Source organism: Aspergillus oryzae, chromosome 1, assembly GCF_000184455.2.
Source record: "Aspergillus oryzae RIB40 DNA, chromosome 1".
NCBI classification, from domain to species: domain Eukaryota; kingdom Fungi; phylum Ascomycota; class Eurotiomycetes; order Eurotiales; family Aspergillaceae; genus Aspergillus; species Aspergillus oryzae.
Genome location: NC_036435.1, coordinates 64,337 through 89,383, shown reverse-complemented (window position 1 = coordinate 89,383; position 25,047 = coordinate 64,337). Strand labels below are relative to the sequence as shown.

At 49.3% G+C, this 25,047-nt stretch overlaps 12 protein-coding genes across 12 annotated transcripts; 10 read left to right on the top strand and 2 right to left on the bottom strand.

Annotated features, from left to right (window-relative positions):
- Nucleotides 1–234: 234 nt before the first annotated feature.
- AO090009000030 (uncharacterized protein) lies at nucleotides 235–1,962 on the top strand (the record flags this gene model as incomplete). The annotated part of the gene is made up of 6 exons (XM_001816502.1): nucleotides 235–358; nucleotides 406–563; nucleotides 622–818; nucleotides 876–1,028; nucleotides 1,087–1,366; nucleotides 1,423–1,962. The coding sequence occupies 6 exons, from the start codon at nucleotides 235–237 to the stop codon at nucleotides 1,960–1,962; spliced, it is 1,452 nt and encodes a 483-aa protein (XP_001816554.1).
- A 308-nt stretch (nucleotides 1,963–2,270) lies between these two features.
- AO090009000029 (Zn(II)2Cys6 transcription factor) lies at nucleotides 2,271–4,469 on the bottom strand (the record flags this gene model as incomplete). Its single annotated transcript, XM_023235181.1, has 1 exon — nucleotides 2,271–4,469. One exon carries the CDS (start codon nucleotides 4,467–4,469, stop codon nucleotides 2,271–2,273), a length of 2,199 nt encoding a protein of 732 aa, XP_023088488.1.
- A 1,995-nt stretch (nucleotides 4,470–6,464) lies between these two features.
- AO090009000028 (NPP1 family protein) lies at nucleotides 6,465–7,308 on the top strand (the record flags this gene model as incomplete). Its single annotated transcript, XM_023235133.1, has 3 exons — nucleotides 6,465–6,696; nucleotides 6,729–6,753; nucleotides 6,816–7,308. 3 exons carry the CDS (start codon nucleotides 6,465–6,467, stop codon nucleotides 7,306–7,308), a joined length of 750 nt encoding a protein of 249 aa, XP_023088487.1.
- Nucleotides 7,309–7,766: 458 nt separating this feature from the next.
- Nucleotides 7,767–8,266, top strand: AO090009000027 (DUF3237 domain-containing protein; the record flags this gene model as incomplete). The annotated part of the gene is made up of 2 exons (XM_001816499.3): nucleotides 7,767–7,989; nucleotides 8,040–8,266. The coding sequence occupies 2 exons, from the start codon at nucleotides 7,767–7,769 to the stop codon at nucleotides 8,264–8,266; spliced, it is 450 nt and encodes a 149-aa protein (XP_001816551.3).
- Nucleotides 8,267–8,910: 644 nt separating this feature from the next.
- AO090009000026 (uncharacterized protein) lies at nucleotides 8,911–10,015 on the top strand (the record flags this gene model as incomplete). The annotated part of the gene is made up of 3 exons (XM_001816498.1): nucleotides 8,911–9,148; nucleotides 9,223–9,604; nucleotides 9,667–10,015. 3 exons carry the CDS (start codon nucleotides 8,911–8,913, stop codon nucleotides 10,013–10,015), a joined length of 969 nt encoding a protein of 322 aa, XP_001816550.1.
- Nucleotides 10,016–10,660: 645 nt separating this feature from the next.
- Nucleotides 10,661–11,851, top strand: AO090009000025 (gelsolin family protein; the record flags this gene model as incomplete). Its single annotated transcript, XM_001816497.3, has 1 exon — nucleotides 10,661–11,851. The coding sequence occupies one exon, from the start codon at nucleotides 10,661–10,663 to the stop codon at nucleotides 11,849–11,851; it is 1,191 nt and encodes a 396-aa protein (XP_001816549.1).
- Nucleotides 11,852–13,019: 1,168 nt separating this feature from the next.
- On the bottom strand, nucleotides 13,020–13,623 carry AO090009000024 (class I SAM-dependent methyltransferase; the record flags this gene model as incomplete). The annotated part of the gene is made up of 2 exons (XM_001816496.3): nucleotides 13,020–13,157; nucleotides 13,237–13,623. 2 exons carry the CDS (start codon nucleotides 13,621–13,623, stop codon nucleotides 13,020–13,022), a joined length of 525 nt encoding a protein of 174 aa, XP_001816548.3.
- An 883-nt stretch (nucleotides 13,624–14,506) lies between these two features.
- On the top strand, nucleotides 14,507–16,007 carry AO090009000023 (uncharacterized protein; the record flags this gene model as incomplete). The annotated part of the gene is made up of 3 exons (XM_023234892.1): nucleotides 14,507–14,543; nucleotides 15,180–15,260; nucleotides 15,310–16,007. The coding sequence occupies 3 exons, from the start codon at nucleotides 14,507–14,509 to the stop codon at nucleotides 16,005–16,007; spliced, it is 816 nt and encodes a 271-aa protein (XP_023088486.1).
- A 2,634-nt stretch (nucleotides 16,008–18,641) lies between these two features.
- On the top strand, nucleotides 18,642–20,477 carry AO090009000022 (fungal specific transcription factor domain-containing protein; the record flags this gene model as incomplete). The annotated part of the gene is made up of 1 exon (XM_023234832.1): nucleotides 18,642–20,477. The coding sequence occupies one exon, from the start codon at nucleotides 18,642–18,644 to the stop codon at nucleotides 20,475–20,477; it is 1,836 nt and encodes a 611-aa protein (XP_023088485.1).
- A 711-nt stretch (nucleotides 20,478–21,188) lies between these two features.
- Nucleotides 21,189–21,851, top strand: AO090009000021 (uncharacterized protein; the record flags this gene model as incomplete). Its single annotated transcript, XM_023234778.1, is given in 3 exon segments — nucleotides 21,189–21,608; nucleotides 21,614–21,720; nucleotides 21,785–21,851. Coding segments are annotated over 3 exon segments (594 nt in total).
- A 102-nt stretch (nucleotides 21,852–21,953) lies between these two features.
- AO090009000020 (uncharacterized protein) lies at nucleotides 21,954–22,461 on the top strand (the record flags this gene model as incomplete). Its single annotated transcript, XM_003188943.2, has 3 exons — nucleotides 21,954–22,207; nucleotides 22,267–22,376; nucleotides 22,430–22,461. The coding sequence occupies 3 exons, from the start codon at nucleotides 21,954–21,956 to the stop codon at nucleotides 22,459–22,461; spliced, it is 396 nt and encodes a 131-aa protein (XP_003188991.2).
- Nucleotides 22,462–23,446: 985 nt separating this feature from the next.
- AO090009000019 (uncharacterized protein) lies at nucleotides 23,447–24,534 on the top strand (the record flags this gene model as incomplete). Its single annotated transcript, XM_023234679.1, has 5 exons — nucleotides 23,447–23,641; nucleotides 23,711–23,973; nucleotides 24,026–24,056; nucleotides 24,139–24,259; nucleotides 24,422–24,534. The coding sequence occupies 5 exons, from the start codon at nucleotides 23,447–23,449 to the stop codon at nucleotides 24,532–24,534; spliced, it is 723 nt and encodes a 240-aa protein (XP_023088483.1).
- Nucleotides 24,535–25,047: the final 513 nt, after the last annotated feature.

Genomic DNA, 25,047 nt, shown 5'->3' with positions numbered 1-25,047 from the left:
GCCACTATCATATGGAATGGCCGTGTCATAAACCTGGGGTAGTCGAGGGTTGTGGGTGGGGACAGTGTATGCGGAGAAGCCTTTCTTATATCAACCTGAACCAGCCGCTTTGGAAGAACGAAATCTTTCTAATTTGGAGTCTGTCCTCTCTTGATTCCTTGACATTCTGTCAAACTGTACCATACCCCTTGTAACCAGACCAGAGACGGAATAGGGAAGGACTATTAATTCACAATGGCAGACATAGATTCAAAATCATCTTCTTCCCATGTAGAGAGCGCTGTTAAGCCACTAAGCCCCGAAGTTATCCAATTCGAGGGACTTTCGGACGAGGAAGCTTTGAAGTTGGAAAGACGATGTGAGACCATTTGATCGGATTTTATTTTACAATACTGATTAAAACAGTGGTGCGCAAGATCGATCTTCACCTAATCCCCGCGCTGTTCTTGCTGTTTATCTTTAACATTCTTGACCGATCAAACATTGCCAATGCCCGCTTGGGAGGGCTACAAGAAGATTTGGGTCTTTCTGACACCCAGTACCAGACAGCTGTGGCCTTAATGGTAAGAGTAGATACAAACTCCGTGTTCCATTCAAGACTAACTCGACCGACGTGTCCAGTTCGTTGGATATCTCCTTGGCCAAGTTCCTAGCAACATTATCCTCACCCGCGTGAAGCCGTCGCGCTATATCCCTGCCGCCATTTTCGTGTGGGGTGGGATCTCCATCTGCATGGCAGCAACGAAGAACTATGCTGGAATCCTATGCGTGCGAATCTTTCTCGGCTTTGCTGAATCTCCCTTCTTTCCTGGTGCTTTGTATGTTCATTCCTATTTGATGACGGCTGTTATCTCTCCTGCTTACATGATGTCTAGGTTGTTAATGAGCTCATGGTACAAGGCCTCGGAGCTTGCTGTACGTGTTGCAATTGTATACTGTGGAAATACCGTTGCAAATGGGTTTGGAGGCATGCTGGCCGCTGGTATCCTCAGTGGCTTGGATGGCAAAGGTGGGCTAGCAGGATGGAGGTAAGCTCAAGCATATCATGGGTGGTCGTGGTTCCATTAGCTCACCATTCTTTGTCAGATGGTTGTTCATTATCGAAGGCGCTGGCACTATGGTAGCTGGAATGCTGGCAGTAGTTTTGCTCCCTGACTTTCCTCGTTCCGGCCAGCGAAAGTGGTTAACGGAGCAGGAGCAGCGCTTTGCAGAGTGGCGTCTGGCCGTGGCAACAAACAATGAGGTCGACGAGAATGGGTCCATCAAACAGGGCTTGTGGGATGCGGTGACTGATCCTAAAGTGTGGGTATTGGTTTTGATACAGATCTGCCAGCTGACTTCCCAAACCTGGACATACTTCTTCCCTGTAAGTCCTCCCAGTAGTTTCTTGTCGCTAAACCCTTGTTGATGGATTGTGTATAGAGCATCGTGGAAACCCTCGGCTTCGGAAAGATCGTTACACTGCTTATCACGGCGCCAGTGTATGTCTTTGGCTTTATCAGTGCCCTTGGAAACTCTTTCATTGCCAATCGGACGAACTACCGAGCCATTCTCATAGTATGGCCGCTGTGCATTGATATTGTGGGCAACGTGATGGTCATCAGCTCCCAAGCAACAGCGGTCCGTTATATTGGTATGTTCCTTATGTGCATGGGGTCTTATAGCGCATTCAATGTGGTTCAAGCCTGGATCGCAAGTACTATTCCTCGAACCCGGACGAAGAGAGCAATCGTTTACGCTATGGTTAATTTCTTTGGGAACTCATCGAACATCTATGGATCGTATTTCTTCCCGACCAAGGACTCGCCGCAGTATCGGCCGGGGGGGATTATCCTGTCTAGCTTTGCTGCAGGAGGTGTTTGCTTTTCAATTCTGTTGGCTGTTTATCTCCACTGGCTGAACACTAACGCGCGAAAGGCGGAGGAAGACGATGGCCAAATACGCTACAAATACATATTCTAGACAGTCGCAAAAGGTATTTGGGTATTGCAAAGGGGGGCTTTGGTGTCCTCCATAATAATACGTCACCTATGAATATACATCAAGCTTTGCTTTAGTGTCATCAGTCTTTCTTGATTATTTTAGGATGTCCATCATGTAGACCCACTCCGGGAGTAGTTGGAGCTTGATTTCTGGTGCTCATCTGCTCTGTTTGGCAGCCCAGGATCGAACGTTAGGCGAACCTCCTTCTTGTCAACCGTCATATATGACGGACTTAGAGTCAGGCTATCCAGGCATAGCTATAAGGACCACTGTTAGCTTGCGGGATGTCAAGAATAGGCAGGGTACGCACTGATTGGTAAACTATCTAATTGCGACCACAGATCCAGGATCAAGTCATTGTCTAGCGTGAAAGTATCGAACAATGGAAGGGTCTGCGCGTCAATAGGGAAGGGTTCATGGTAGTGAGGCTCAGGCTGAGAAGGAGGGATCGTAGCTCCTAAGTCTGTATCATTCAGGTTCCTACTCTGTATTCTCGGCTCTCCTTGATGCTCCGGAGGCATATTCGTTGCGACAGGGTCGCACGGCGCTCCTAACCGCTCAAGCTCTCGCCGTAGACTCTGCAGAATAGTCCCGTACTTCCAGGACGGTGCATTCCTGGCCGTCGCATGCGTTAGATGATACTGTGCAGTCTCCGCCAGGACGTAGAGAGTTGACTCATCAAAGCCAAATCCATCGTTCAGACCACCCTCTGTCGCGACGTTGGTCTGGCTCAACGGTAGAATTCGGTTACTCTGTACTTGGATCAAGTAAATGTAGATAATGGACAAGGCGTTGAAGGCTATATACTGCGAGTACCAAAACGCGGGAAAAAGCTGGTTATCCCGGGCAAAAGTGGTGATCAGCTCAACTGTATCCTTCGCTGCGGTCAGACACACTCGAAGATATTGAACGTAGCTAGCCTCTCGATCCGTCCAAATCTGGCCATAATTCCGCAGCAATAGTGGCCGAGTGATGAACATCAGGGCATGATATCGCGCCAATTGCAGCACCGTCAGCTGTCGCTTGAATAAGGGGATCAGGCTACTTGAGTGAATGACTCCGGATAAGAATGGGGGCAACTCTGCCTGCCATTCCGCGACTCGCTCGCACAACACTCGGATCGTATTGATTTCCTCACGGTCGGTGATGCCAGCCACCACGTACGGCTCCTTGGCGGCTTGAGAGAGCACGCGGGCGAGTAGGGCATGGAATATAGCCGCATCCATCACACAGTCTCGTGTTGGTGGCAAGATACGATCAGGGGAGATATCTTCGTCGTTCGCACGGGCTGGTAATCTCTCGTCCAAGTCATCATCATGCCACAGACGCGGTGTACCCAACATCAAGCTCAGATACTTGTCCAACGTATACGAACACCAGACGACGCGACGCTGGCATTCCTGCTGGATCAGACTAACTTCGGCAGTTTCCCTATTCCGCCGTCTGCTGTGAAGGCCGAGGGCCATGATCAGTTGAATGGTGGTCCCTAAAGTGAACCACGCCCGATGCGCCCGTGATGAGCTTAGCAGATAGAGAACCATTAAGAACCTGACCTGCACCGATTCTAATCTGGGTGCACCACTTTCCTTTGATAGTAGATGGTCTGCCTTCGTGAAATACATTTCACTGGTCTGCCAGCCATTTTCATCTGCATCTGTCATACCGCCTTTGGCATCCATCTTGAACATGGTGGCGGTGCTAAAAACCATCAGGAGAATGGCTTGACAGACAGCCGTCACTCCGCTAATCTGTTCGCCGTCCGGTCGTCCGCGCTGGTACAGGCGCTGGACCATATTCTCAACCGTCTGCTGGTGCAGAACCCGGTGCGTGGGCGACGCAAACTCGAAGTATCGATGAACTAGAGCTTCCGCCGTCTCTAAGTCCGGCCATTGGAACTCTGTCACGCTTGTTTCTGGGACTACACGATCCCCAAATTGGAAGATGGATGTGGTTCGGTCGTGACTTGGATCATCCGAAGCCCTGATCGCATTTGAGGGAGGCGTTGGCAATCCCAACGCAGCTCGATCTAAGAAGGAGTGGGCCGAGGTTGGCCCCCAGTATCGATCCGCAACCTCCGTCCGTTGGATCTCGGGCTCATGATCGTGATACCTTGTGTTCGTTTTGGATGGTGGAGAAATCACGGAGGTGGTGGCATCGTGGTAGGTTGCCGGGCGTGTAGTGTCTGGCGAGGTGTAGGTGACTGGGGAGGCGAATGATAGACGGCTGTCTTGTGAATTGCTGTCTGTTGTTCCTCTTAGGGGTGCATGATGTTGTTGTATCGTATGCGAGGACGGAGGTGGGCTCACGGCCACGCCGCGATTATAGGTAGAGTTGTATGTACAGACCTCCTGGCGTTTCAGACAAGGTCTACAGGGGAGATTTCCGGTACAGGCCTTCTTCTTTCTCTTACATGCATCGCAAGCGCGGGTGACTTTACGCATCTTCCGTGCTGGGCTGTCGTCGCTGGCGAGCATTTCCGCCTGCATGTTCGGAAGTGGGGAAGACAAGCGGAACCCACTCGGCAATATAAAAAGGGAGAAAGACGGATATAGAGACACGAGAATAGGGTACTGCGTATCTGATAATGACCAGCAGAAGGTCAGATTTGTGATCCCTGCTTGTCTAGGAATAATTGACTCCGTTAAGGTTGAAGTTCAACCATTTTTGCCCTCCCGAAATTAGGCGAGAACTGCCAAGGCGGGTTTGACCCGAGGGAAGCATCAGTACGAAACTGACAATCTGATATACGAGCATCTTCCCAGAGGGTGGGAATTTCCTGCTATATCCCCAATTATGATTATCCTAAGTAACTCTAACGGTGCTCGCATGCTTCTACTATTGGGCCATCCGCCCTCACATCCAGCAGACCAGCATATCGTCCCTCGTGTCTGTACGGGTATAATCATGCACAATGGATGTCTCCCATTTCTCACATCGTCCAGGTGTCCTTGTTTCGCTCAGCTCTATTTATTGCTTCAAGGAAATCATAGAGAAACAAGTCGCATAGGATCACGATAAGCTTCCTTCCAAGTCGTGTCGGAAAAGCGTCGGATGTCGGTTGAGGCGGATTCTCGTCGGATTTCTCCACATTTACCCGGGACCTGCTCGGATTTCCATGGGAAAACAACAAATTATCACGAATATTTGCTATTTCAGAATGGTGAGGGATAGTTTAAGAGATGTGGCTGAGTAAGACTAGGAATAGCGAGAGCAGACATCGAGTTATAATTAATTGACACCCTACGACAGACAGATTGACTCGAGCGCCAAAGCGAAAAGAAATGGATACACGTCGACGGAGTACCATCAGGTGCAGCAGGATCAGTAGCCGTGATCCACGCTTTTATGCGGTATGCAATGTCCTTGAAAGAGTATGTGTCGAGCGCAAATTAACCGTTCAATCATAGTGCAATGAGTGCCGAGTCCGGAAGCAAAAGGTATACACTGCCCGGTTCACTGGCTCGTCTATAGTCTGATGAACGTTGCGCAGTGCTCCAAGGAAAGGCCGTCCTGTACTGACTGCAATACGTCTGGTCGACCCTGCACATACCCTGCCAAAAAGGTCCGAAGCCCACTACAGCGCTGGTACGTGAGCTATCTGGAATCGCGCTTGTTGGACTTCGAATCCGCCTTCAAGTTTCTGTTCCCCGGAGCAGAGCCGGATGTACTACTGGAGTCGATATTGGCTGCAAAGCGTGGATGGGAATCCCATCCTTCAGAGTTGTATTCTTCTTCCATGCCTCCATCACCGACCTCTTCGGGAATCATCAATAGCCCGTGTTCGGTACCGCATTTCGACCCACTTGCAAGCTCAAGGCCAGCCTCCCGAATAGCATATGAGGATGGTTTGTCTCCGGCTGGACCGAGTGAGACAGACCTAGATGCGATTAAGTGGAGCGTTGTGCCGAATGACAGAATTCTTCTCGATATACTATGACGACGGTTGTCTAATGGGGGCGACCGTGACGACCGAGACATTTAATTTCCGGCTCTGCTAGATTACACCCATTTTGCACTTCAGTTGCAGTGTCCGTCAACATGAAGATATGCACACGACTTACGATGGTGATATTATTGGTTACTTACTTCCTCAAGTCAGAAAGATAAGGCTACCTTAGTGTATATTACGATGGAGTAGCAAATGACATACGTGTTCATTAATTTCAGTCATCGCTGACCGGGTGCGCCCTATCAGGTCCTTTCACATGAACGCATGAATGGTGATCTCTCCTTTACTGTGTTCTTCAGGACTTGAGCTAAAATCTATGGCGTGTTTTAAGTAGACGAACCTATTGCCAAGCGTCCACTGAGGATCATCGAATCCGCCACGTTTGCCGGGATTCGGCCAAGGAATTCGGTACTTTTAGCAGTTCGGAAAGAATTTGTCCGACGCGATGTCTGTTAGCTCACTGACATGCCGTGAAGCGCGTAGATAGCACAGGTTATTGCTGTATAGGATCCTGGTAAACGTATAAGTACTCATGAAGTGGCCCGCCCAAATCATACAGATAAAATCGGTAGACCGGTGTAGTTCATCGTCTGTGTCATCATGTACGGCAAATCACTCATCTTGGCTACCACTCTCTTGGGAACCCATTCTCGAGCTGCTGTGCTCCCTCGCGCTAGCATTGACCATGATGCTGTCGTGGGATTTGACCAGACGGTCCCCAGCGGCACCACGGGCGAGGTCTATCTGGCCTATCAACCAGATCTGTATGTGGTCAACGGATGCGTGCCATTCCCAGCGGTAGATGCCGAGGGTAATACCAAGTATGTTTCCAAGTTACCATGTACACAAGAAATGAATTCATTCATGCTAATCATGCCAACAGCGCCGGCCTCGAGCCAACCGGGGATTCCAGTGGGAGCTGTAGTAGCAGTACCGGCCAAATCTATGTTAGAGGCGGCATATCGGGAGACTATTATGCCCTTATGTACTCTTGGTACTTCCCCAAAGACGAGCCATCCACCGGCCTAGGCCACCGCCATGATTGGGAAGGTGTTATTGTTTGGCTGTCCGACTCCACGTCGACCTCCGCTGATAATATCGTGGCGGTTTGTCCGTCTGCACATGGGGGCTGGGACTGTTCGACCGACGGCTACACGCTCGATGGTACCACCCCATTGATTCAATACTACAGTGTCTGGCCGGTCAATCATCAATGTGGACTGACAACCACTGTCGGCGGTACACAACCCTTGATTGCCTGGGAGAGTCTCCCGACTGCTGCCAGTACGGCCCTGGAAGACACGGATTTTGGAGACGCCAATGTTCCATTCAAGGATGCGAACTTCTCATCCAACCTCGAAAAAGCCACTTTTTGAAACGGGATATAATTATTTGTTGGGGAGCTTCCGTTTTAGGTCCACCGGTAGTTGATCAGGGTTGACATCAAAGGGAGTGGCCAAAGGGGATTATACAGTTTAGCGGGAATGCATGTATCCCATCACGGTATATAGCAATTAGAGCTTAACGGGAGCTTTCCCGGCTTTCGCATGCCGTATTGACAAAATAGCAGAATGCTTACACGAATCATGCAGCAAGCTTGGAGCTCCATGTGGAGCTCCTCTCCGGAAATTGAGTAGCGTCGGCTCAACCGAGGCACGCATGGGAATGAATCCAACCAACAAGTGCCGAACGCTAGATAGACTACGAGTAAGACCCGTGCGGCAGATCCGATAATGTCTGCGGCATTTGAGATCCACAGTATAAGAATAGGATTATAATTGCGGGGTACCCCAGGTTTTCTTATCTATCTATTCCTCTGGCATCGATGCGCAAAATGTTTTCATTCCTAAAAAACACTCTCGTGCCTCTTCTTCTCCTTTCCCAAGCCGGGCCTGGAGCTGCGGCTTCACCTGCGTATCCAACGGCACCCGAATTGAGCTTCCTCTACACAGCGTATGTGAAATGTGAAGGCACGCTTATGGAATCGCGTGGTCCTCATGGAATCCGCAAAGCGATCCCCATTGTCGGAGGGAATTTCACCGGTCCTCATCTGTCGGGTAACGACCCATCGCTGGCTCATAGGTATCACTGGCTAACACCGCATCAGGGGAAATTCTCGATGTCGGCGCTGACTGGGGATTGACTGACCCCCAAACCAGTGTGTTCTCAGCAGACACGCGCTACAACCTACGGACTCATGATGGCGAGAATATCTTCATTCAGACCTCGGGGCCGAAGTCTCCCTCAGGTCAGCTGCATCTCCGCTTGGTTTTCGAGACTGGCAGCGAGAAATACTACTGGTTGAATAATGTCCTTGGTCGGTTCATGATGTAGTCTTAACATGTCTTATTCGCTAATGGGTCACTTTAGCGATCGGTGTTTTGACCAACGTGGAGAAGACTGCCAACTCATCACTGCTTCGCATTGATGCATGGAATGTAAGGCAACGCAATCATGCAATGGTTCAATTGGGGTACAAATTCTGACATTTTACAGTTTGCTTCGGACTGGAATGCCACGACAACGTCTCTAGTTGGAACTGACTAGGGTTGTTAAGTCACGGGGACTCGAAAGACACGGGATCAGATAGCAGTTGAACCTACTGCAGCGTTACGAATGAAAGATCAAATTGCACTTGATAATATTAAGTCATGGTTTTCGCACTATAATAATCTTTCCTTTGGTTCCATATCTTTCTCCACGACGAGGTAGTGACCCGTTACTACCACCGCTGCCATCTATCACCGTCCAGAACTTAGTAGGAAAAGGTCAAGCTACAGTGACTAAAATATCCCTACCGATTCCACCATCGCTCCACTACAATATAGTGTTTTAATTGGGCAAACCCCGCACTGCAGGTGGATGAGATCCACTGGGAGGTCGTGAGGATTAATAATCAGGTTTCATTGTCATGGAAGGCGGAGAATTTATAAAAAAGCATCTACATGCATGTATGATCTCAAGAAACAGATGACAAAATGGCTTCCTTCAAACCCAGAAACATTCTTCTCTTCGGCGCCACTGGAAACATCGGCACATACATTTTGCAGGCCATTCTTACCGCACGGGACGAATTCGACCGGATCGCGATTTTCACGTCGCAGGCAACTGCGGCTTCCAAGAAAGATTACTTAGATGACCTGAAACGCACCAAGAATGTCGAAGTGCTCGTAGGGGACGTGCAGGACCAAGATGCCGTGAGAAAGGCTTATCATGGTACGTCATGCGTTACATTTACATTCGTCGCGGAAGCAAGAGATAACCGAGGGTCCTATATTGATATATGCTAGGCATTGATACCGTCATCTCTGCATTGGGCCGGGGCGCAATAGCTTCCCAAATCCCCCTCATCCGTCTTGCCGACGCCTCTCCTACTGTGAAATGGTTCCTGCCCTCTGAATATGGCACAGACATTAAGTATTCCCCAGCTTCGGCGCAGGAAAAGCCGCATCAGCAGAAGTTAAAGGTGCGGGCGTTCTTGGAGAATGAGAGCCCCAACGAAGGGGTGGTGTCAGACTTGGCGTATACATATGTCGTTACAGGCCCGTATTCCGACATGTATGTGCACTACGCAGGTAATCCTATCGCGGGTGGATGGGACGTGAAGGCCAAGAAAGCCACACTGCTGGGAGAGGACGGAAACGCGAAAGTGAGTTTGACTACGATGAAAGAGTAAGTCTCAGCTTGTAGCTTGGAAGCCCATGCAATGAGACTAAATGGCTTTGGATGTTCAGTGTTGGAACTCTCGTGTTGGCGACATTACGACACCCTTCCGTTGCTTTCAACCGCGCACTCAAGGTCAATTCGTTCACTACCACACCGGCCGAGATACATGCCGAGTTCGTGCGTCAGACAGGGGGTCAACCGTGGACCAATGTCCAGTACACCCCGCTGTCCCAGTTGCGTGAGGCAGAGTCCGAGGCCTGGCAGGCGGGCAAGCCCGAAGCCACGGTATTGACACTCAGACGCATCTGGACCGAAGGAGGCACCTTATACGATCAACGAGACAACGCGTTAATCGGCGAGCCGCCAGTGCAGACACTGGAGGATGTGGTTGCCCAGGAAGTCAGAAAGTCATCTTAACTTTATTCTTTTTGCATTTGGCCTGAATATGATACTAAATATGTGATCGAGATGAATGCATAGTATTGACTCGTGTCGAATAGTTACAGAATAAGGTGTCCGAGGATTTCTGGTTCTATGTAGTCAGGTCTGGAAGGATATTGTGAACTATCCAGGTCTGGTCTGTCAGCTCTGAAAATATATATTGCTCGTTCCCACAAGTGAGCCTTGTGGCGTGAAATTTGTCACGACTACGCAACCCCTAGATGAGAGGAATATCCGGAGCAGCTCGTAAAGACCATTTACCACACAAATACCAGTTATAATGAATCATGATCAAGTCATTTGATATCAGATCGTTGTTGGTCGTATCACGTGACTATACTGAAAGGGCTTTGTGATGGTCACACCCTGTGCGATATGGCCAGAAAGATACAAAGACTACCCAGGTACCCAGGACCTAAGCCCAACTGCACCAAAGCTCAAAGGCTTGGATCTGTATGACCCCTCCTACCTCGAGTCTCTCCCTCATTCTTCTTCTTTTTATTACCCCGCTATCGGGTCAGCCACTGGACCCACTTGCGTGCGTCATAAGCCAGATTTCCCGCCAACAAAACTTGAGAGATAAACAGAACCACGACCAACTAACCAACTCACTAACTCACCATGGCACCTCACGAAGGACTAGTGCACCCCAAGGAATATGACATCAAGGACAGCAATGTGGAGCTGATCGGATCCGATCTTGACCACCGCGTCAAGTATAATTCGGCAGCCACGGAGCCGGCCTGGAACAACGGTCAGATCGGACAGGAGGCCGGGCTGTGGATCTGGCGGATTGAGAACTTCGAAGTGGTGCCCTGGCCCAAGAACCGGGCCGGCGAGTTCTACGACGGGGACAGTTACATCGTGCTGCACTCCTACAAAGTCGGCGATGAAAAATTGGGCCACGATATCTTTTTCTGGCTCGGCAGCAAAACAACCCAAGACGAGGCGGGCACTGCGGCGTACAAGACCGTTGAGCTGGATGAATTCCTGCACGGAGCGGCTACCCAGCATCGTGAAATTCAGCAACAGCCATCGGAGGATTTCGTGTCTCTGTTCCGTCGCATCACCATCCGGTCCGGTGGTGTGGCTTCAGGATTTAACCACGTGGAGGAAGAGGAACCCAAGGAGGTGACGACTTTGCTTCGTGTTTTCAAGCACCCAGGCGCCGGCCGGATTGACTCGATCATTGTCTACGAGGTGGAACCTACTTGGCAGAGCCTCGACGACAAAGATGTCTTTGTCTTGGACAAGGGCGACAAGATCTGGGTTTGGCAGGGGAAGACCTGCAGCCCCATGGAAAAGGCCAAGGCCGCTCAAGTTGTGAACGACATGACGCTGGCGAAACACGTCGATGTGGAGGTTTTATCTCAACTGGAGTCGCGGTCAAAGATCTTCGTCGACCTGTTAGGCGGCAAGGAGGTGGACCAGCTGTCTTTCCAGGCTCCACGTCCTGTGTCATTCTCCAAGCGATCCCATGATGAGAGCGGCGCCTCGCGCCCATCCAAGTTATTCCGGCTGAGCGACGCCTCGGGGACGCCCTCATTCAATCTTGCCAAGGATGGTGCACCAGTTCGTCGGTCGGACCTGGACGGAAACGATGTATTCCTCTACGACGTTGGTAGCCGACTCTGGGTTTGGCAAGGATCGGGTGCCAGTGAACGCGAGAAGGCGTTGTGGCTGAAAGTCGCCCAAGCTTATGTTCGTCATCTGCAACAAGATCAGAATGACTCCGACGCATACCTGACCCCGATTTCGAAAGTTGTGGAAGGCTACGAAAGCCCAGCATTCCTGAAATGGATCGAGGTTTAAGAGATACATGCATAGATGCCCTTTCAGAGAATGCACCGAGGATATAACTCCAATTTGTCAACAAATTTGAGATTGGCGCAATCAATTATATGCGCTTGATGACATTCAGGAAGGTTGAATCTCTGTCGCGAATGCGAGGATATGATTCTTTGACCAAGAATAACGAAATAGAAATACCTTGAATATAAATTCTCAGTATGAAGGAGACCAGGCCAAAGCATCTCTAGGTTAACCATCAGATCATCTCGCATGCTAGAAACCGATTGAGCACAACGTTTCCGCTTTTGGAACACTTTGTAGCTTATACATGGTTTACCGTTCTCAAAGGGCTAGAAAGTCGCAAATGAATAATCGATTGCTAGCACTAAAAAATCTGTGACAAATAACATCCTCTTGTGGGTTGTCCGTTCTTTTAATATTACTAGCAATACATAGCTGTCAGGCCAATCTGGAAAATGAAATACTCCTTTTATGAATGGAGGCCGCCGGCTGGATGATTTGGCTTGTATAACAGTCACTGGGACTAAAATGGAAACACAGATCAGCGCCATCTTTAACATATGCATATCATAGACTGGTATCTCTAATCGTTATTGCAAAGATGGCCTAACCGACCATCAAAAAGTCCTGGAGGGTTATGCTGCCGGAACAGATCACCTACCTGAACAACGTTTGGAATCCATTCACGAGGTCTAACTCCTATGCATAGGCCCCAATCTCAGTCTAAAAGCGAGTATCTTTGGGAATTCGGTGAAATTTCTAGCGGCGTATTCACGCGAGGGCTCACAGAAGGTATCATCGAAGTTCACCTCCTCCAGAGCATCAAGGATGAGGCCTGCCCGAAAGAATGGGGCAAACAGATCTTGGAAGGACCTGTGGAATGAGAGCTACCAGTCTATCATTAGTTCTTCGATCTGCAGACTTGGGGCTGGCAGAGGTGTACCGGTGGCTTATGCTCGCTATCATTGGAAAATAAGAGTTGCCGGGCCGGGGCAACATTCTGATATTGACTCAAGAGGATGGACCGATCTATTATGCGTTGGCCAGTCGCGGGATCCTCATGGACTGTGATTTGGCGCCTTGCACCGCTCGTGAAGAATAGAGGGTGAAGCACAGTGGCAACGAAACTGTAGAAGGTAGACATGTCAGAAGTCCAGGGCTTCAAGTATTATTTAGATAGCTCGAATAGAAGTAGGGCCAACCATCCGTCTTGCTTCAGAAGGGACGTTAAGGATGCTGCTAATGGCTCAAGGTCATGGACGTCCATAATTCCCATGTTCATCACAACCACGTCAAATCCGTCTTTCTGGAATGTGTTAGTTCGACTGTCATCCTTCAGCTCGCCTATAGCGGAAGGTGTTTCAATTGCTAAAACAACAACGAACCAGAAGGTTATCACTGCTAGTAAATTGCGCCCAATGATCCTTGTTGGTCACATCAAGAAGTTCAAATGAGATCTTTCGCTCCTTGTCTAACCTTCCTTCCTCATACCAGAGAGTTGTTCGCGCCTTTGCATGCTCTAGCATGGCTCTTGCGCCGTCCGTTGCCACCACAGAGAATCCTTCTTCAGCAAGCCATCGCGCAACCAAGCCATTTCCCGTTGCGAGGTCCAAGGCTCGATTCCGCTTCTGTCCACTGATCATTCTTTTCAGGGCAGGCAATTCGAGGACTGAGAAGTAGTCGTTCCCGTCATCACCCATAGTCGAATCCCAGGATCTAGCATGGTTCTCCCAGGCTGCCAAAGCCTGACCTTCTATGCCTGTTTGTTCCATGGTGTCGTCTTGCCTGAGCCAAGGGAGATAGCTGTATTTTAAAGCTCCTCCTGCACAACACCCAACAGGCCGGGTATATAAATAACTACAATGTGAGTCATGGCCTCGTATTCCATCGCTTGGCTTTTCTTGGCCGGTAGCGATATATCGCATCTGAGAAACAAATTCCATCAATCCGTTCATGTCTTCGTGCATACTTTATCTGAGTCCCAGTCGTGTTTCGTAGAATCAGAAAGCTATCGTATCCTACATCCGACGACCGATTTCAATCGCTGTTTGTTCTCTCTCGTTTAAGTATTGGAGTATCACGTTCCACTTTAGCTAGGCTGTGGTCGGATTATGTGCCACATCCTAGGGCTGGATAGGGCTTGTTCCAGCGGACATTTAACTATCCCTGCCAAGAGTCATGAGATAAGATAGCAATATCGAGACCACCTCCCATATTTTTAGCAGAGACTGACGCTCTGCATGCCCTTAGATCCATCGAACCCTCAATCCCGCCTTCTGTGGAGGTATTTGGTCATTGTCGAAAATGCCTTGTATACATTCTTGTATCCCTTGCCCACAAAGGAATCCATTATCTCTGTTGTCGTGATGGGTGAGAAGAAGATAGCTCAGCCGTTCCTTGCTCACTGGCTGAGTGTCCGGCAGCGAGCTTGATCATCTCTAAGCCGAGTGGGTTCTTTTTCTGCGGGAAAATGCTGCTAGGCCTGAAGATCTGTCTGTGCTGCTAGCTCAGCTAGTGTTTCAAGTTTCTATTTCGAGCTAAAGAACCACATTCTTGGAAAACTCTCTAGATCCCCGCCAATGGTACTCTTTCTCTTAACCTACACGAGAGATCGACACACCATCGATGGAAAGCCCTAATTTGAGCCACCGAGCGATGACGTCATCGACCCGTCAAGACGAACAAGGTGGATGTAAACTTGATGCCACTGGCTAGAGATAACTTATAGCTGGCTGCTTCGCATGTTCACTGTGCCGTAGCGAATGGTGAACTACTTCAAATAAACATTATGCCCTCAGACCTGTCACAGACCGATTTGCATCATCTTGACTACCTTCCTATGTCACAACCTGGAGCTTATTGGCCTACCTAAAACTTGGAAGTGAGAGCCACCAGGCCAAATCTACTACCTAATGGCGAGTCGTTAACTTCCCTGGTGCATCGATTTAAAGCTCCCTGGCTTTCCCAGCGTAGACTGGCGGTTTCCCTCCGCCAAACACAGCTATTTGATGTATCTTGGTCTAGTTTCTGCAAGCGAAGATATCTACTCTCTATTGTCCGGGGGAAGGATCGATTATATTGGGTTACGTGGGACTAGTTAGTTGATTGAGAGGAGTTAAAATGCTGTCGCGACGTCTTGGCATAGCCCGTTTATACGCACGGCGTAGTGCTCCCGCTACCACGAGCTTGAGATGGAATGCCGTTAGACCACCGGTCAACTGCGCAACATGTACAGCAAAGCGGTCTCTGGCTGGTCAGGCGCATCTGAAGGAAAAACTGCCAAGCACTGAGAAGAGCCGTGAGCGATTCCGGGAGTTCTCGCTGGCAGGCAAGGTTTTTGCTGTGACGGGCGGAGCACGGGGGCTGGGGTTGTCTATGGCCGAGGCCTTGGTCGAAGCGGGTGGACAAGGTGTGATCTCGTGATTGCCATTTCTTGGACTATGACTGACCTTTTCCAGTCTACTGCCTGGACAGACTACCTGAACCAGACGGGGAATTCCGCGCGGCCGAAGCACGCGCCAACCCGGACTTCGGGGGCTCACTACACTACCGCTGCATGGACGTGACGGACGATGCAAACACCGAAGCTGTCATCGCCGACATTGGAGCGCAGCAGAACCGTCTCGACGGCCTGATTGCAGCCGCGGGTATAAACCACGTCGCTAGCGCAATTGACCACCGACCCAAGAACGTTGACGACGTCATCCACATCAACTACACGGGCGTCTTTCGCAGTGCGGTTTCAGCCGCGAAGGTAATGCTAGACCGGAAATGCCACGGCTCGATTCTCCTCGTGGCAAGTATGAGCGGCATCGTTGCCAACAAGGGCATGGCGTCTGCTATCTATAATTCGTCAAAAGCGGCAGTCATCCAGTTGACGCGTAGTCTGGCCATGGAGTGGTCTGAAGCCAAAGAAGATGGCACAGGGGGAATCCGTGTAAACTGTCTTTGTCCCGGGCATATTGAAACACCGATGGCAAAGATGGTGATGGAGAAGGATCCAGATACACGGGCGCTTTGGGAGTCCGAAAACATGATGAAGAGGTTAGCAAGGCCGGAGGAGTTTAGAGGCATCACTTTGTTACTTATGAGCGATGCTTCGAGCTTCATGACTGGCAGCACTGTGGTGGTTGATGGGGGTCATACGGCCTGGTAGGTCCTGGGCTGGTTTGAATAGACATATATACCCATTGCACGTTGTTGGTGGTTTACCGCGGTATAAGTAGATTCCCGAATCAATGACTGCTGGTTATATCTGCTCCCTAGCGCGCATGTTAGCCAAACTTTTAAAAAGGGGAGGGGTAGTATCCTTTCTCCCTCTTGTCGCAGGTGGCTACCCCGAGAACTACATGTAGTATCCTGGTTTGTAAGAGTGATGGCGAACGAAAAACGAAGATTCTGTAACCTACGTTATGGACGCCTGTGAAGCACACAGAAACGATTATAGCCGCCAGCAGTCCGATCGTTCCATACATTTTGCACTAGACGGCTGATGACAACACCTGCTCGTGTAGTAGTTCCTCTAGATCATTAGCGCGATAAATGATGGAAGTACCGAAAATCTCACCCTTAGATGCTATCCTATTATGCAGATTACGAAGATATCACAAGAGCAGGAGACAATGCCCTGGAGTAGGTAGATGTCCTGCCTACTATACTTCTCAGAGGTCATAAATATCCACCATATAAGGCAGGAGCAAATGGGAAAAGCCATACCTGGTTAAGGTTGGTTAGGGAAACGTCACCCTGCATCCAGCGTCAGGTGTACCGGGTCATCAGGCGAGAAGCGTTCTTGGCTTTGTAGATCTTGACTCGGATACAGTCGATGTGCTTCTCAGGTGATGAACCATCAGCCACGTGGATGCCCCGCCCTAAACCAACTACTAATTCATGAAGGAACCCACTATCCCATTAACAAACATCAACCCATAAACGCATCATGGCGACCCCTTTGTCTTCTAGCACCGTAGGTCTTCCCTTTGCTGAATACACACATTCTGATCCATTATCAGTCGAGCGATTTCAACATGGATTGACCATTCTAGAAGCACCACGACTCACCAACGGACGCTGGGCCACCCACAACATTGCCTCCACCTGCCAACCCCAGCTCAGACCCAGAGGCCCAGAATTACAGTACCTTTGCCTTTCCATATGACCCCTCGTCACCGGGGGGGGTTCCTCCCCCGCGGAAACAAGGTGGGGGAGGAAACCTCTCTTTGGTCGTGTTCGGGCTCGTGATTGTTGGCATTGTGTTACTTTTCGCACTTTCGTGAATACTATGCTGATTTCCGGTCCATCGGCGTGATCGTGGGTACTGGCTTTCTGATATCCGAATAGAGTTGGATACTGTTTCCTAATGTTGATAATACCGTGAGAACTTGGGGGGGATGGCCGTTCTGTGGTTTTCGATTGGAATCGTGATATACTTCACATGTGACCGTTGCTAGCCTACCAGACTAAGGACAGTTTGTCAAAGTTTTTAGCTTGTTGTATTCAGAGAATCCGGGCTTTCTGCTAGGCCTTTGCACCTGGCTTGTCAAGGTTGATTTCCACGCCAAGCCGGGGCCTTGTGAATGCATTCCTTGCCATTATTTCATAGGCATGAAGGAGTATGTCAATTTGACCAACTTGTTGTCTAGAACATCAGACGCAGTAGCAATGGACCTGAACCAACGTAAAATTGATCGACCCAATCGGCCACCAATGACGTCACTCTCGGACGATCTTCGGTGTGATTTTGGGAGTCTCGTGACACACCTGACCGCGTGTGGGGAACATCCCCACGGGGCTGCTGTGCCAGTAGTTCTCTTAGATTTCGTCTGTACCGATTTTGCAACGGGTCGTCGAGGTGGTGGACTACGATGCGAACCAGCACCTATTATCCTGTGTCACAAAAGCCATAATACAGAAGACTCCTTTCGTACCTCAATCCCGTCGCGATAGAGGTGAATGTGGGCACAGCATAGAAAGCCTTTCGCAAGAATGTCGTTATCTGACTTGGCCTGTCAATCATGTCGCAAGTAAGTGTTACTCCGTGTTCTCAAGACTAGGACAGAACGGGGCTCATGTGCTGATGACCAGGCGTAAGGTCAAATGGTACGTGAAAACTCGAGCCAAGGCTTTTCCAAGGGGCGTGTGAAGTAACAGCTGTCAGCGACCGGACATTGCCACGGTGTATGGTCTGTGAACAAACACGCCAGACATGCAATTATCCGCTGGGGTCAATGAAACCCGGGCCTAAAATCGGTATGGAACGACCACACGGTGCCATAAGCGGCGACAAGGGGGAGGCACATTGACAAGGTCTAGGGTCGTCGCAGAAGAAGAGAAAACGCCTACGACAGAATGAGACAGCCCAGAGACGACCGATGAACTCGCATTCGAGGCCGCCACCCGGCCCCGAAAATGGCCGGCGGGATAGTTCTTTCGACGCATTGAATGATCAGCTGGAGAAAGAAGAGTTGGTCCTCGCCGTCCCCGCCGATATTACTGAGACAACTGGGATTGAGGCGCGGGGAAGCTCGCAACAGCGAACCTCTCAGTTGAATACGCTTGATCTCGCTTTCATTTTACATCCATCACACGAGGTCACGACTCCCTCCCAAAAGCAGAGCCCGAGCTCCCCGGGCGGTCAACAGACAGATCTTTGCCGTCAAGCCTGCACCGAGCTAGGTGTCTCGCAAGCTTCCATGAATAAAATGTAATGACCTCGGCTGCCTAAAGAGTTGTTGAAGTGGAACATAGACAAGCTAATGGCACCAACAGCATCCGAGTTTTCTTCGACAACATGGTCGCTATTGATATCTTTCATGAGCCTTCGTTTGCCGAAAAGCTTTCGAATATCCCTTCGTTTTGTCAATTGACTGCCCTGCTGGCGGCCATAGCTGGGTATGCCACACGCTTTGGGGCCCTAAGGACCAACGACGGAGCTAGCGACGCAGTTCAGCTCGCAGCAAAGAGTCACCGACAGCCTGCGTACTTCATTGACCTTGCGTTCAAGTACATAAATGAGGCGCTCGCGGAATGTGACGATGAGATGCCGCCACTTTGCGTCATACAGGCTCTCATTCTTGCCACGCATTGTCGACTGACCCAGGGGGTCCGCGGAAAGGCGTGGAGATCGCTGGGATTGTGTGTCAGTTTGATATACGAAACAAACCTGCATCTTCTTGATTCCAGGAAGGTTATCCAAACGGAGGATCCCCACCACTGGCAACAAGACGAAGAAAAACGTCGTGCTTTTTGGGCCATCTGGGAAATGGATGTTTTTGCCAGTACTATCCGGCGGACGCCCACGACCATTAACTGGAACCAAATGGAAATATGGCTTCCAGTTGATAACGCTCACTGGTTCTCGGGCCACCCGGCTTCAAGTTGCTTTATGGAGACGGACATAAACAAACGTTGGAAGGCCTTGCAGGACAGTGGTAATCAGTCCTCGAAAGCGTGGTTCCTCGTGATTAATTCTCTCATGAAGAATGCCCAGATCGCCTGTGACCCACTAGGAGTGCCTGCCATAAGTAATCAGGGCTATCACCAACAAATGCCAAATAGCCAGATTTCCACAGCAGACTCGGCCATGGAGGCGCGTCAAAAACTGGAGACATTGGCAAACGCCGTACGCTGCTTTACTTGGGCTTTACCCAGCCATCTCCAGTATCGTGATCAATATCTGGCCTTTGGGGCGCCAGTACAAGGGGAGTTAGAATCTCAGCGACGGCAGCACTGCTCTATCTACAATATCTTCGTTATGACTCAATTAACTCGCTTGATGATCTACAGATATGACGCATTCAGATCTCAAAATCGTCCAACTGAAACCAGTGGCCGTCATCCTTCCGGAGACTCGGCGGGTCGGAATACTTTTGGTCTGCTCGAGACAGAAAATGAAGCGCGTCGACAGTATTACGAGGCAGCAGATCGTATTCTAGGAATAGTGAATCGGAGTTGCGAGGATCATTTTCAGCATATTAATCCATTTCTACCTAGTACCATCTGGCTTGCCTCGGCGGTGCAACTGGTCCGCAAACACTTTGCTCGAGCACAGTCCAATCGAGATCTAGTAAAGTCGCGCTTCGACGTTCTTTATCTGACCTACAAGCGATGCGTTCAATTTTGGGATATTCAAACCGCTCTCCAGAAGAACCTGGAGTTGATCGAGGAGCAACTGGACGCCAGGAATAAGAAACTGGAGGTTCGAGCTTGTCCAACCTCGCACGAAGCGTCAAATCAGACATCGGAAGACACCGGTATGATCAACCAGTCTGCCTCGGACCAAGACGGTCACAACGTAGAGCGCGGCCTGAATTTTGACCGGACAGCCCGACAAGCCTCTCAATATATACCCGAAACACCCAGTGTCCCGCTCACCAGTTCAACCCCGATTGATGTCAGATTAGACATTACAGCCCAAAACCATGCGCAAAAACACCTGTACGTAGGAGATAGCCTGGCAATGCTGGACTATATGACTCCTCCACAACTGAGTAGAAACCAGGTTCCAGAGGAATACATGGTGCCCCCAAATTCTCATTTCCTTGATACAATATATCAGCTCGACCAGGCCTTGGATTGGCCCACTTTTGATTTTCCTGGTGGAATATATGATTTACTTTCAGGATGAACTACATTTCCGTGCACTCTTGCAATTGTGGGATGGATTTATCCTCCCACCATTCTTCCACATTTGGCCACTCCATCCCTCCTGACAAAGCAGCAGGCCTGGCCAGCTTGTGATGCGGTATTGCAATCCTCTCCTTCTCCCACATCCATATATTGCTGTTGCTAGAGACACAGCCCTCTGTAATCTACCTGGTTCCCCCATGGGACCTGGCCATAGCACGAATTTACCGTCGATGGATTTTCTGTAGACTCCGCTCCACGTAAGGCATGTAATGTCTCAAATACCGCCTAGGCGCGCATTGGAATGGAGATAGTCTATAGCAAAATACGGAGTGAGGTATCCCACTCCCAGCCAGCGAAGACAAAGGATGACCTATCTCTAGTTCGTATGCCAATGTCCCAAGACCAGAAGTACAGCGAGAAACCGGTCCCCTATAAAGTATGAAAAGCCCCTGCTTGCTCGTTCCTCTTCTGCTCTAAGCAACAGACCGAAGATAGTCCGTGCGGGATCGGGACAATTTCGCTCGAGTCCGTGAACCTCGTTCGACCACTACCAAACCGCTAAAAGCAAGATCACACCAGACCTTCGGACTTTGTGTGGGGCAAGGCCGGGGTATTTAGAGAAGGGAAATATCACTTGAAGAGTCTCCATCTGGAACAACAATCTACCGCTAAGTAGTATTCTAATCTTTGCCCAAGACAAGTCGCGAAAATGACAGCCTCAAGTAATGAATCTCGCATTAACCTCACTCGCATTGCGCATGTCTTCTACACCCATAGAGAAATCGACAAAGCCCATCACTTCCTACTGGATTTCGGATTCCGGGAAGTCAAGCGCGTGGGCAATGATATCTATTACCGTGGCACCAGTTCAGAGCCATTTGTGTACTGTGCGCGACAAGGCGACCAAGATGGGTTTGGAGGCGCAGCCTTTGTCGTGGAATCCGAATCTGATCTTTTTGCTGCGACAAAGTTACCTGGGGCCACAGGCATCTACGACTTAGGAAATGCGCCAGGTGGTGGCCGCTGCGTCACTTTCCATGACCCCATCGACAAGTTTCCATTTCATCTTGTTTATGGACAAGAGGCCCATGCCGATGAGAAGGTGCTTCCACAACTTGATTACAATTTTGTCAGTTATTCTCATATATATATACATATAACTCACTCATCGGAAACCTTCTGACCTTCCCAGCCAACAGACAAACACCGGCCAGGGAACAAAACACAACGATTCAAAAAGGGTAAGGGACATAACCTAGTAACCTCATCCCTAGCAACCTTTACTGAACCTTTGAAAACCAAAAGGCCCTGCACCCGTGCACAAATTAGGTCATTTCGGAATGTGTGTCACCAATTTTGCGCAGGCGTTTGAATTCTATACTACACGATTCAACTTCAAGGCAAGCGATGTTAGTTGCTCCGCGGTTTGGCTCTTCACGAGGCTCGGCGTATACTGACCAAGAGCCTTTACCACATGGTTCAGCTGATCCACGATTCTACCGGAAGAGATATAACCACCTTTCTCCATCTGGACCGCGGTTCTGAGTTGGTCGATCACCATTGCTTTTTCTTCTTCGAGGGACCTAGGTCGCACGTTCACCACTCATCATTCGAAACGCATGATTTCGACACACAAGTGCTGGGTCACGACTGGCTCCGTAGCAAGGGGTATGAAAACTGCTGGGGCGTTGGACGTCATATCATGGGCAGTCAGATCTTCGATTATTGGTATGCCTCCTAATACCACTCTCTCGAAGGTCAATTCTAACACACATTTGATCAAAAAGGTTTGACACCTCTCGTTTCATCATCGAGCATTACGTGGATGGTGATTTAGTAAATGACCAACACCAAACGAATCGATCCCTTGCTACACCGGATAATTTGCACGTTTGGGGTAGGCCTTTGGGCATGATGCAATATAGTTCCATTCTTCTAATGTGTCACTAGGTCCCGACCTTCCTCCTACCTTCCTGCAGTAGCAACAATTTTAGGTCCTTTTCCATCGTCTTAAGGAAGGTGAAGATTGGTACGTCGCTTAATATCTTGCCTCTACTACAGTAAAGGAGTAACATTCTCTTCGTGCATATTTATATGATATGTCTGTTAGACAGCCACGCTTAGACTTCGTTTGAGCCGTTTTCACCATCAATATTGAACGAGAAATTCTCGGGCAAATGACTCTAATTTGTAATCTACTATTGCAGTTAGATTATCGGAAGGCATTTTGTATGTTGCACTTTAATATAGGCCAACACTAGACAAAAGATCGGGATAGAAGCGCTAGCAGCATTAATCCATAAAAAAGCCATCTAGCCCATATAGGTTAGGGAATGTGTTACCGCAGAACTAAATTGGCTTGTTAGGGTACATCCGGATTGGCAAGAGATGGGAGCGTCGCAGTGCCTTTTTGCAGCCCGTGTTATTTAGAGCCCTCCCAGCGATAGTACAAATTTGCCTGTATTCGCACTAAGAAGATCCGGGCAACAGGCCTGGATACCTTCTGAGTATTATTCATGCTGAATCAGTTTATGGCGAGTCTTAATCGCAATGGCTAACTTCCACTACCCCCGTCAAGCTGCAAGGATGGTGCCAGTCGTATTCCACGCCGCCAGTCTTGAGGTCTTGAGTTCACTTTCTCGTTTGACTGAAAATTGCACCGAAGATGGTCCGCCCGAATGCATTTGCGGTCAACTTCTTCCCCTACCCTCCCAGCAACCCAAACTCGGCTCATAGTAGTTAAAGTTCTGAGCGAAAATAGACCGAAATAGTTCCATGTGTCTTTGTAATGAATTCAATCGTGCAGTGGGGGGGCCATCGGCATCAATTAGTCCCACTTAAGGTCTGACGTGGGGAGTTCAAAAAGGCCACCATGGCTCACGCTGGACAATCGCACTCTTGTGAGGAATAATCCTTGACTACTGTCTAGGCTTACAGAATAATATCTGATCCCAAAAGTTTGCAAACATGGGTCCTAATTGGGCACACCTCGTGAGATTCATCGGCGAAGAAGATGGCCAAACCCACCTTGGCGAAGTCGATCCAAACAAGTATCCAGATGTTGGGATCGCAATACTTAACGGCGAGAGAGTTGCGGTCAAGTTGATCAAAGGGTCGATCTTCGATGGCAGGGTAACAGACACAACTATGCACATTGCCAGGGTATGTATTCCGCAATCGTGAACACCTGGAATCACATATTCGGAACTAACTACTCCGATTCAAAAACAGCTTCTGGCTCCCATTGGAATTGAAGAAGTGCCCATTATCCGGTGCATGGGACTCAACTATCGCGACCATGCCAAAGAGGCGAATATGCCCATTCCGGATGTACCGGTCGTCTTTATCAAACCGCGCACGGCACTCAACGGACCCCATCCTGCAAAGATAAACGTGCCCAAGATTGCACAGGATGGCTCCAGCGACTACGAGGCAGAGCTATCGATTATTTTGTCTAAGACTGGTCGAGATATTCCCGAGTCAGAGGCCATGGAGTATGTGTTGGGATATACCTGCAGCAATGATGTTAGTGCTCGAACACAGCAGTTCAAGAACAGCCAGTGGTCCTTTTCAAAAGGTGAGACAGACTGGTTGCCTCATTATCTTCCAAGTCCATTAGTTCTGTCATTTACCCAGAGCTGACTCAATTTGATGGAAAGGCCTTGACGGATCTTGTCCACTGGGCCCCGTCCTTGTGTCTCCCTCCGCCATCGGCACCCCGCATAATCTGCAAATTAGAGCTATCCATAATGGCAATGTGGTGCAAGACTCAAACACTAGGTTAGTCTATCTTAAGGATCGATTGTTGCCACCATGTCAACTCTCCAAGGTAGCTGACATTTTCACCCTTAAGGGAAATGATCTTCGATATTGCAAAAACTATTGCGTTTCTCTCTCAGGGGACCACTCTAGAAAAGGGCACCATTATCATGACCGGAACAGGTCCTGGAATCGGCGCTATGCGTAACCCCAAGATCGTCCTGAAACACGGCGATGATATGAGAGTGGAAATTGAGAAAATCGGGACTTTGATCAACGAAGTCTACTATGAGTAAGAGTAGCAAGTAGTGAGGGATGGTGTTCGTGATTATCCAACAAATAAGAGCATGTGCCTTCGCCTACCTAGACGCGCAGGAGTAGTGATAGTAGCAGCCTTCGTAGATAGCCGAGCCCTCCAATGAAGTTGTTTACCAAAAAGCTCCTGTCATTGCACATCATTTTACATGAGTGATATCTTGCTCCTCGAGGAATATCTCTCGCGTGGATTCGTTTTGCGCAAACTTACCCAGGAAGAATATAATGTGAAACAATATTCAGCTTCTGACTAGAGAAGCACATGGAATGCTTGGCGAATATATAGGTATATTATTTCTGGCCAATAGCTTAATTAATGAATATCTCAATCAGATGCTGCAACGCAAGTTTTTGTACGCAGCGTATTATACTCCCTTTTTATTCATTCTTACGGCTCAGGCTGCCATTGATAACCCCCCTTGTCAGTATATTCTTTGCCTATAAGATTTTCAAAGAGGAGCCGAAGAGTTGGTCCATGTAACAGCTATGGCTTC